Here is an 11,267-nt window from a genome sequence, read left to right as displayed (position 1 = left end):
ACAAAGCCCTAGCTGCTACCTAATTACTCTTAGCATCTCATAGCAGCTCACCATTCCCTAAGCTAAGGCATCACAAAACAGGCCACTCTAGTCCTATCAGCAATACCTAGCCTGCTCTAGCATGCAAACACATCACAGTATTAATTATTTCATAACAAAAGATATTTTGGGAATTCACCGTTCGGGCGCTGACTGATCGTACACACGTTTCTTCCTGGAAAACCCTTTACTCTTAGAAAATTTTGGTTTTTATTTTGAAAATATCTCTTCATTTCCTCAGTTTGAGTTCAAATACCCCCGAAGGTGTACCCGAATCCCTCAAACCAAGGCTCTGATACCAATTTGTAACACTGAATTTTTCAAACAAAATTTTCGATTTTTATAAAAGCATAATTCCATCAATATTCATAGAATCAACCCCTTTTTTTTAATTGTTCAACATTATATTACAAAATCCCAAGATCAAAATGTCAAGCTCCAAACGTGTGTGTACGGATCAAGCCGGCGCCTTCCCACAGTCGTCACTAGCACCTGAAACAAATAACATCAACACTGTAAGCACAAGGCTTAGTGAGTTCCCAAAATACTACATATAACACATATTAGCCACTCGAGGCTATAACTCTGTGGGTCCGTGCACCCAAACTCTGTGAACCCTCGGGTTCTAACTCTGTGAACCTTCCGGTTCTAGCTCTGTAAACATGCACAACATTAAACACATAAAAGAAATGCAGTACAACACATAACATATATGGCATACAAATACTCTAACACATAACACTGGTTACCTACTCAAGGTAAAGTATAGTGAGAAAACTCACCTCGTGTGTCTCGGTAAACCGTAACCCTGAAATCACTAAACACTCGATCCGCCGAGCTGAAGTCCCCCTATAGCAAAATATATCTCTAATTAACACTTTCTCAACTAGGGTTGACCATACCATAACAGGACAATCTAGGTCAACGCTGGTCAACGGTCAACTTGACCGGACTCGGCGAGTGCACTATAGCGACTCGGCGAGTCTGAGCGCAATCACCAATTTCCCTGAAACCCTGACGAGCATCCCTTCCCAACTCGACGAGCTCCACCTGGCACGAGTTGTGGGGCCACCACGACTCAACTCGCCGAGTCTCAAGAATGACTCGGCGAGTCCGGTTTGACTCGGTCCACCTGACCATCCTGACTCCCCCTTGACCCACTGAGTTCACTCATCCCAACTCGGCGAGGCCACTCGCTGAGTGGTTGTGCAACATTCAAGCTACTCGCCGAGTCTGTTCTTCGGACTCGGCGAGTCCGTGCCATGCACTGGCTCAATCTTGCTCTAAAGGCCAGATCTGTAACACTAATCCATAGATCCAGTCCTCCCATGCTTATTTAGCACGTAAAGTCACAATCTTGATGCATAAATAACCTCTACATGATCACAAATGATGATTTTGACTCTATTACTTCAACACAAGGCCAAGGACTCCATTTTCACCCATAAAGCTTGATGAGTGAGGCCTTCTGGACCTCTATGGATCCAGATCCATGGTCTCAACTCAAAGAAGGAACAAAAGGGCACCAAATCACCCCATAAATGATCATATTAAGCCCTAACTTGCATCAAGTTTCACCAAACAGGAAATGGTCCGAAAATAATACCTCTAGAGTGATGATCCAAGCTCCAAATCCACGAAATAGCAACCTCCTTTTCTTCCTCTTGCCTAGAGCCTCCTTCTTCTTGCTAAACAACACTCACAAGGTCAAGATTTGCTCTCAATCTCTCACCAAACGCTCAAGAACTCTAGGGACACACTCTGGGGGTTGGATGAGCGCAAATGACGGTCATAAGGCCCTTTAAATAGGCCACAAACCCGGAGATTTAGGGTTTCACTACACAGCGCAGACTCGTCGAGTCCATACCTTGGACTCGCCGAGTCCAAGCGCGCACCTTCGCTCAATCCCGCGTCTCTACTCGGCGAGTCTGAGCCCCGACTCGCCGAGTCCCTCTTACAAAATAACATAATTAAACTTTCATTATACCTGGTAAAAATTCGGATGTTACAACAATCTTCACTCTGTAAGGAGGACATAGCACATAACATAGAATGAAAATCAATACCTCTTTTCACCAAATTTTCTCTAGTAGGAAGCCTGTCACGAAGGACTCGCCAAAAGAGCTCATTAAGCTTTATAGGAGCTAATATACACCATCTAGTTTGGACTCAATCTTCCTGCAACATAATACAATCAATATGTTTGTTGGTATTGTAAACTTCAAAACTCCTATCCGTGCCAATTAACCATTCCCATTTATCTGGACAATTACTAAAATTCACTTGATTCAATAACTCCATAAGTTTCTCCAATTGAGCAACCGTACCACCTCCTTCACGAAAAGGACGATGCCAAAAAAAAGACCACCTTTCACCAACCCACTTTTTAGCAACACAACAATCTTTATTCAAATCCAAGGCATAAATCCTAGGAAACCTAACCACCAACTATCTTCCACCTTTCATTTTAATGGATGTAGCTCCCATCCCACCATGCATTCCAAGAATATTTTGAATCACCTTCACTTAAATCAGATCAAATTCATTATAAAAGCGCCAACCTCCATTTAGAAAGTTATTATGAGGTTTTCACCACACTTTTTTTAAAAAATATATACAAGTCTTCTTTATAAAGTTTTTGTAATTCTAATGCATGTTATCACAATGATGAGACCGATAACCACATATGGGATCAAAATCAAGAAATTCATTTATAAAGTCATAGAAATAGACAAATAATCATACAACATATGGTACAAAATCTTAGTCAAGCGTTCAAACAAATAGATGATTGATAACAATACATATCATAACTAAGAAACAACATCACATATTTTTATGTTTGCAGTGTTTCTATGGGTGCAACAAAAAAAAAAAAAAAACAGAGAGAAGGGAGAAAGGGGTGGGGTCGTGGGGAGAGGGATGTGCGAATGGGGGCCAAATAACTAACATGACTTATATATTAGAAGATCTTAATGTAGATGGTAGCAGAGTGAAAGGAGAGGAACTAAAATAATTGCGAAGTTTAGAACAATGGTGTTATATTCATCAAAGATTCAAGACCAAACATGTAAATTATTCTATATCTGGATTTTACAAGTTTTAAGGTTTACCATATTTAAAATCCAAATTAGGTTCTAAGTTCTAATTGCAAATGGTTTATTAGCTGACGTTTTACAGCTAGAGGACATTCTTTTGGAAAAATTATTTACAATTTATAGAATATCGGAATTAAGCGATTCAATTTTTTATAGAAACGTTTTTTTTTTTTTTTTTTTTTTTTTGGTTTACAAAGGTTTAAGCAAAGAGTTAGTTAGTAAGTTGACCACAAAAGATTTCAGTTTGGTTTTCTCCCAACCATCTAAGTACATAAGTCATCACCAAATGATTTCTCTACCCGTACCCTTTTATCCTGTCGGGACTCTAATTCTTATTTATTGAGATATGAAAATACATTTTCAAAAAATAATGTATTTCTTGATTTCATTGTGATGCCTTTGTGAAGGTATGTATTTTAGGCAAATGCACTAAAAAAACGATAGGAACTACCATTTTGTGCATATCCATAATCGTCACTTATCATTATAAAATTCTGAAATATACAAACTTATTTACAAAAAAACAAGGATGTTGCAACCAACCCTCTCTTAACATGAGGCCAAACATAGTTTAGATTGGGTGTTGTGGTGCTTTTTATCTTTTTAATTGTTTTGTATCATCTTTTCTAACGTTTCTTAGTTTTTATATAAATATTTTGTCATTCTAATAAAAATCAAATAATAAAGAAAGTAAAAAAAAAAAAAAAAGTAAACCACAATGACGGATGGAAAAACTAATAACAAAAATACTGAAAAAGTTATAAAAAAAAAAAAAAAAAAAACCTGTGTACTTATGAGTAAAGTAGGTCTTTGGCATCAATAGAGTAGTCATTTCTTTCACAATTTACATATTAGCATCTAAACTTAGGAGATTGCAAGAGGGCCGATATCAAAGAAAGAGAGAGGATCGACTAGTTGAGTTTGCAAAGTGCCATACACCAAACGTGATAGTATTAAACTTATGTTAATAATAAAATATACATTGTACTTATGATTATATATCATTGATTTTGAGCACATGGAACAAAAAACATAATCATTTCACCATGTATGCAATTATAAGAAACAACTACGAAGATTTCACAGGATTTGGGGTCAATGTGTCTTGTTGAGTTGGAACGTCTAGGCACTAAATAGTAAATAGAGATACAATTTAGACTAGTATTGGAAATCAAATTTCAAGACAAAGTGATCTCCCAATATCTGGATATATGTAAGATCGATGAATTACAAGGCAAATCTCCCTTGGCAGTTGGTATTAGCAAATGACTTACTAACTGCCAAAGGAGTAATTACCTGGTAATACATCCATACATTAAAATAATCTTCAAGGGCACTTGATTGATGAAACACATAAGAAACCATTTATAGGCCAAAAAGAAATATGTATACATTAATTTTAGCATATACTTTGCACATCCCTTCTCTCTCCTCATTCACCCAACATCAAATTGAGCATGTTTGCAAATGATACTTTTGTGCCATGACCTTTTACAATTCCAAAAGACATAATAATTAAAATGTGTCATACAAAAATGAGTACGGATTATGTTGCCATATATTAAGTAAAGTGTTGAAAACCATGGATTCGCTTTTTAGGATGCCAATTATGTAAGCAATACCAAGGTCCACAAAATCCTTGTAAAAGGTTCTTGGTCAAGATTGCAAATGTACACTAAAGTATTCCTATATCACCTAACATGTTTCAATAGCTTCAATGTAAATCGATATTTTGTCTATTAATATAATATAATATAATATTTTGTTTTAATAACAAATCGATATTTTGTCTATTATGTAACATTTGAAAATAAATCGATATTTTGTCATTCATGTTACATAATTTTTTGCCTGTTAACTTCAATTGTACACCAAATTATTGGTATATCACTAGCATTTTGTCTATAGATATAAAATACCAATAAACTAAAAAAGCTATCAAAATATATAAAAACTTTAACTTTTGTTTTAAAGTACCATTGTAACCATGAAAAATGATTATTACCGATACGAATTAAAGTTTATTACATGTTCACAATGTTTTTTTTAAGGTTAATGATATTTTCAAATTACTTTAGATGGTTTGTTATCCTATTATATCATTAAATATCTTCCTACATTTTATTCTTATTCATCTTCCTACTATATTAAATTTTGACATATGTCACATTTAATGACATATTTAATAAAATTAATAAAAATGTATTCCACTTGTCACCATTTGATATGGTAGGAATAAAATGTAGGCGGATGTTTAATTTCTTTAACCTATATATTTATCTATTTGTTTATTTGTTTTAGAATGACCTATAAATAATCTTTGTGAAAACGCTTTACTAGTATATCTATTTTGAGTTTGTTAATTTGTTTAGTTGGTGCTGATATGAAAAAAAGAAAATAGCAACCGTCTTCCTATTATTAATACTCTTAAAATAGATATCATCCAATACTTCATATCTTTATAAAAAACTAGACGGAATATCTAGCTTTGCACGGAATGAAATTATGAATTTAAACTTTTGGTAATCATATGATATTGAAATATATATGTTATTTATATTAGTCATAAGATAACACTTATTACATTTAATTGATATAATATTATAATTAATTTGAACAACAGATAAAATAACACTTAAAAAAATCAAATCATTTAATGATTTTTATTCACAATTTATGTTTGTATAAAATTAATTATTTCTCAAATATTTTAATTAATTACTGTTAAGATTTATCATTTTTTAATTTTTTAGGATGATTTTTTAAATTTATTTTGTTGATTATTTAAATTATCAATCACTGTTTGCAATATAACATAATTAATTTATAATTTTATGTTGTTTTTAACTATTACTATTATTATAAGTTAATTGAAAACAAATTAATTGAATTTTACTTAGTAGATCAGAGGGTGTAGGAGGGAAGCTTCTTTCACTTTTTGTGGGCCATAGCCCATTTTCTCCCACTTTTCTTTTTTTCACCTAAAAGCTAAGGAATGGGTGGGAAGTCTTTACCTTATTTTTTTAAATATATTTCATACATATATTATACTTATTTTGTAGGAAACTAAAAACCATGAATTTTGATATATTTTTTTAGTAGGTATATAATTTTATAAATATTAAAAAAGATAAAAAAAAATTATCCAATACCATGAAGAAAGAGAGTGCGGCACCCCCTCCCCCATCTCTTTCCCGCGGGTTGCTTCCCTCACCCAAGGAGTGGTGTTCAAGAGTGAAGGAAGCTCCCTTCACCTCTTTCCCGCTCTCATTCCGTCCAGCCTTAGACCGGAGGGTGTAAGAGGGAAGCTTCCCTCATTTTCTGTGGGTCATACCCTCATTCCCTCACCTAAAAGCCAAGGCGGGAAGCCCTTCCATCACTTTTTTTTAAATATATTTCACATACATATATTATACTCATTTTGTAGGGAATTAAAAACCATGAGTTTTGATATATTATTTATATTTTTTTAGTATGTATATAATTTTATAAATATTAAAAAAAAAAAAACCTGACCAATAGCATGAAGGGAGAGAGTGCAGCACCCCCTCCCCCCATCTCTTTCCCGCAACTTTTTTCCTCACCCACGGAGTGGTGTGCATGAGTGAGGGAAGTTTTCCTCACCCATTTCTCGCACCCACTCCATCCAGTCTTATAAAAAGTAGTCGCTGCACATCTTTTAGTTAATTTAACTTTTAGATTTAGGTTCTTTTACATTTATTATATTTAATATATTTTTGTAGACTATTTTAAAATATATACGTTGAATTTTTTAAACCTTTATTGGATATTTAATTTAGGTTTTAAATTTCACACTATATTTTAAGTTTATTTGATATATTAATATATATTATGCATTTAACACTACATTAAAATCAACAAATTAAATATATCATATTTATAATTCAAGAAGCCTTCAATTTATGACAATGTTTATACTTAACAACATATTTAAGTTAATAAACTAAACATTTCATGTAGAAATACGAAGAGTTTGCCATTTCAAATTAATGTGGTGAAATGAAAAATATACTATATAATATAGTATGATAATGAAATGACCATAACAACAAATAACACCCTTATACCATTATCATCGTTGTCATTAAAAGAAAAACAAAACATAACATTATAATTTATAGAAATAAACACCATTGTATATAATAAACACTCTTATTAAGTGTAACATTTTTTTTACAAGAATGATATTATAGCCTATTTACAACAAAAAAACTAAAATTACAAGAAATACTAACATTAGTATGTTGAAATTTTTCTATTTTCAACTCTTTGTACAACAAAATCACTCTACAAAGGTGGTTGGTTATATACATCTACTAGCTACAACATACCCCTCTCTCCACAAATAAAATCAACATGAGAAACAATACATAACACATCATCTTCACAATTCTCAATTCCTCTCATCCCAATAAATGCTGCTGATTAATAATAGATAGCACTCTCTTAATTCATACAGACCTGTTGTTGTTGTTATTAACAAAGGGGTGCATCAATAATTGAGCAGCAGTTGGACGATTATTAGGGTCAACTTGTAAGCATTTAACAATGAAATCTTGGGCCTCTACTGACAATGTCTCAGGAATAGGAGGGGGTTCACCCCTCCCGATTCTGAACAATGCTTGCATCTGTCAATATTACAACAATTATAAAATTTATAAACAATAAAAGATTCAAGATATATTTTCTATTTTTTTTTACCCCTTCTAAGTGAGAGTATGGAATTTTTCTTGTTAACATCTCCAACACAGTGCAACCAAGACTCCATATATCAACTGCAAGTCCATACCCGTTGTTTTTTCTGTTCACAACCTGAGGACACAATCGTAATTTGTCCTCCTATTACATTGTTGTAGTTTGAAAGTACAACGTTTTAATATAAAAAATAAATATGGGGATATATGATAAAATAATAGACAAACCTCTGGTGCCATCCAATATGGTGTCCCTTTGCAAGATTTAATGTCATTCAATTTGGTTGCCTGTGTTATGTTTAATAAATATAATAAAAGAAAATGACACAAAAGAAAGAAAGAAAAGGCTCTAGTTAGTTAGTTAGTTAGTTACCTTTGCTAACCCAAAATCTGCAAGCTTCACAGATCCGGTTACATCAACCAATATATTAGCACATTTTATATCCCTGCAAAATTAATATCAACTCCTCAAACTAGAAAAAAAGATGCATTGATTAGCATAAAATACAAAAGCAATAAACTTTAACCTGTGAACAACATTCCGCTCATGTAGGTAACTCAATCCACTCAAAATCTGTCTGGTGTATACAGAGACTTGGGAATCTCCCAAATGATATTTTTGATAAAGACTTGCTAGTGAACCTTTAGTTACAAGCTCAAGGAAAATGTAAAGTTTTCCATCACCCTGAAGCACAATTTCAAAGTTAACTCATGTAAATATGGTAATAAAAAACAAAGGAATGTCGACAAATTGCATACTGTATCTGTCCCAAGATATCGAACTATGTTCTCGTGTTTGAATTGGCTTAATAGAGAAATCTCCTGAAGGGGAAAGCGAATATAAATTAGTATAAAGAAAATCATGATTGAAGATGGAAGAAGAACCAAATTATGGATTGTTATATCACCTGTTCGAGTTGAACAATGCTCTGCTGTCCTTGGCTTCCTTCATCAAGAAGTGAAACCTCCTTCACAGCAAAGAATATTCCATGTCTGCAAATAAGTGTCTGTCACGTGATATTAAATAGTTTCAAAGAAAACGATCTTCTGATAATCAAGTCATGTCTACATAGCAGCAAAGATGCAAAACCTTATTGGTGAATGGTGATGACAGAAGTTGTAGTATAATCGCACTGAAATGTTAATGTACTTACTCGGTGAAGCCTTCATAAACGGTTCCATATGACCCCCTTCCAAGAAAGTCACCTTTCTGCCAGTTTTTGTACCTCAGAGGTCCATTAGGTGAATCGGAATCCTCAAGTTCAGTGGCTGCGTTTGAGGAAATTTCATCTTCATCTTCATCATCCAAGGTATTTGAACTACTTGGTGAAACGATGTCATCGTTTCCCAACGTTATCCCCCTGTTTTGATTTTCCTCCTTAACACCAATTTGTTCATGAACATCGATGTTGGCATATTCATCTGAAGCCCCAATTATTCCAATTGGTCCAGCCGATGCAGAGTCGTCGTTAGCAAACCCCCGAATTAGCTCCCAGCTGGAACCCAGGTTATCCACCACCACTCGTGACTTTGATATACCCGGTGGAGGAGCAAGTAACGGCGGCCGTACACCCTTGATTCCACTTTGAACCTCCACATGACGTTTCTCACGAGATTTACACGCGCCGTCGTCATCGAAGACCGGAGAGCTCTCGGCATTAACTAAGCCAACACCAGTTCCCAATTGCGGACCAGTTACGCATTTTACCTCATTAATTCCCCATTCATTGACATCATCATCACGTTCCTCAACCTCGTCTGTCCGAAAAACCCTAGCTTCTTCTGCATGCGGTAACCTAGAACATTCTGATTCACGCTTGACCTCGTCATCATTAACTTTAACTTTACTTCCAAAAATCTTCGACAAACCACTTCCCTGTGATTTTCGAGTCGCATTCTGAGCAGGATCAGGAAACTTAAAACTCGGCGGAGAATCAGCATCCGTAGGGATGGAAGCTTTACGAGCTTTCCAAGCAGCCACCGGAATCTCGAAGTCTTCCGGCCCTGAAAGCCCTAGAGAGCGGCAAATCAAGTCGACTTCACCATCAATCCCTCCAATCCTGAAACTAGTTCGATCAGAGAGCAAAGCAATATCAAGTGATCGAGTACGATGAGCTGATCCACCATGAGAGGATGAGGATGAGGATGACGATGATGATGTAGAGGCGTCATAATCGATGTTCTTGATTGCATTTCTTCGTTCAAGCTTCGGTCCTAACCGGTTGGGCTTCCTTGACATATTCGTGTTGCTTTGTTTGCCTCTACAGAATTCTTCACCAGCATAGATAGAGAGAGAGAGAGAGAGAGAGAGAGAGATAGAGTTTCTCTTTATATGTGTATATATCTATATATGAATCATGAAGAATTAACTGTGCATGAAATGAATAGTGTGCAATGGGACGATGGACCATTCAACAGGATAACCATTTGTCTGAATTCAGAAGAGTCTGCGCATAAAGGTGAAACGTCCTTTCAGGTCTTTGAGAAGCGGTGACCATATTTGGACCACCAAATTCGACAAATATATGATTATAAAATAAATACATAAACAAATAAATTATAGTTTATGGTTCGATAAAATTCACAATTTTTGTTCCTGGTTAAAAATTTAATAGGTTGTATTCTTAATAAGAATCAATCCCATAACTATGACGTTTTCTTGATAGCTCTTGGTCTATCCTCTCTCCATGAATGTCAGAGTTTTGTTTTGCTACAAAGGAAGAGCAATGAATTGTTGATTGTTGCTAAATTGTGGTCTTGGGTGTGTTCATAAAAGATGATCTTTGGTTTGATATCTCAGTTGAAAGAAATGTATGATTTTGATTCATCTCTTTCTAGTCTTAATGTTGCAAGGAATCATTGAATATGTGATCCTAGTGGATTTTGGTGTTAATGATTGATTTCTCCACTTAATCCATAATTCTTCATGTATTTTACTCCAAGTAACTTTCGCATCTCTTCAGACTTTACTTTGTTAATTGGATTTGTCGAAATGTCAGTTTTATGTTCATTTGTACTCATGTGCTTTACTACAACATCACATTTTTGTATGCACTCACAAATAAAGTGAAAACTTGTGTCAATGTGTTTGTTCCTTCTATAAAACCCTTGTTTTTCATCAAATCCAATACTGACTTGTTATCCACATTTAGCTCAAATGGACCAGGGTTTCTTCCTATTAACACAAGTAGTCCGATGATCCAAATACCTTGACATGTTGCACTAGTAGTTGCCGTAAACTTTGCCTCACATGATGATAACGCAACACACTTTTGTTTCTATGAGCTCTAAGTTACAAGGTTTACTTCCAAGTAAAAAGCCATACTAGTTGTACTTCTTCTGTCAATACCTCGTGCTAGGTCATTGTCAGTGTACCTAGTCATGTCATTCTCTTTTCCACCTCTTGTGTACGATA

At 34.7% G+C, this 11,267-nt stretch overlaps 1 protein-coding gene across 1 annotated transcript; it reads right to left on the bottom strand.

Annotated features, from left to right (window-relative positions):
- Positions 1-7,291: 7,291 nt before the first annotated feature.
- LOC145047542 (mitogen-activated protein kinase kinase kinase 1-like) lies at positions 7,292-10,303 on the bottom strand. The gene is made up of 8 exons (XM_078995835.1): positions 9,007-10,303; positions 8,761-8,845; positions 8,612-8,674; positions 8,380-8,537; positions 8,226-8,298; positions 8,081-8,140; positions 7,860-7,970; positions 7,292-7,786 (listed from the first exon to the last, which is right to left on the bottom strand). The coding sequence occupies exons 1-8, from the start codon at positions 10,089-10,091 to the stop codon at positions 7,610-7,612; spliced, it is 1,812 nt and encodes a 603-aa protein (XP_078851961.1). The 5' UTR covers positions 10,092-10,303; the 3' UTR covers positions 7,292-7,609.
- Between the last annotated feature and the right edge of the window lie 964 nt (positions 10,304-11,267).

Source organism: Lactuca saligna, chromosome 5, assembly GCF_052625555.1.
Source record: "Lactuca saligna cultivar CGN05327 chromosome 5, ASM5262555v1, whole genome shotgun sequence".
Taxonomy (NCBI): domain Eukaryota; kingdom Viridiplantae; phylum Streptophyta; class Magnoliopsida; order Asterales; family Asteraceae; genus Lactuca; species Lactuca saligna.
Note: the sequence above shows the minus strand (reverse complement) of the source record. Positions and strands in the feature narration are given on the sequence as shown.

Coding starts and splice junctions, on each gene's coding strand:
- LOC145047542 (XM_078995835.1), bottom strand. CDS start 10,091: ATGTCAAGGAAGCCCAACCGGTTAGGACCGAAGCTTGAACGAAGAAAT. Junction 8,299..8,379: donor GAGCGGAATGTTGTTCACAG/GTTAAAGTTTAT, acceptor TTAATTTTGCAG/GGATATAAAATGTGCTAATA. Junction 8,141..8,225: donor CAGATTTTGGGTTAGCAAAG/GTAACTAACTAA, acceptor AACATAACACAG/GCAACCAAATTGAATGACAT.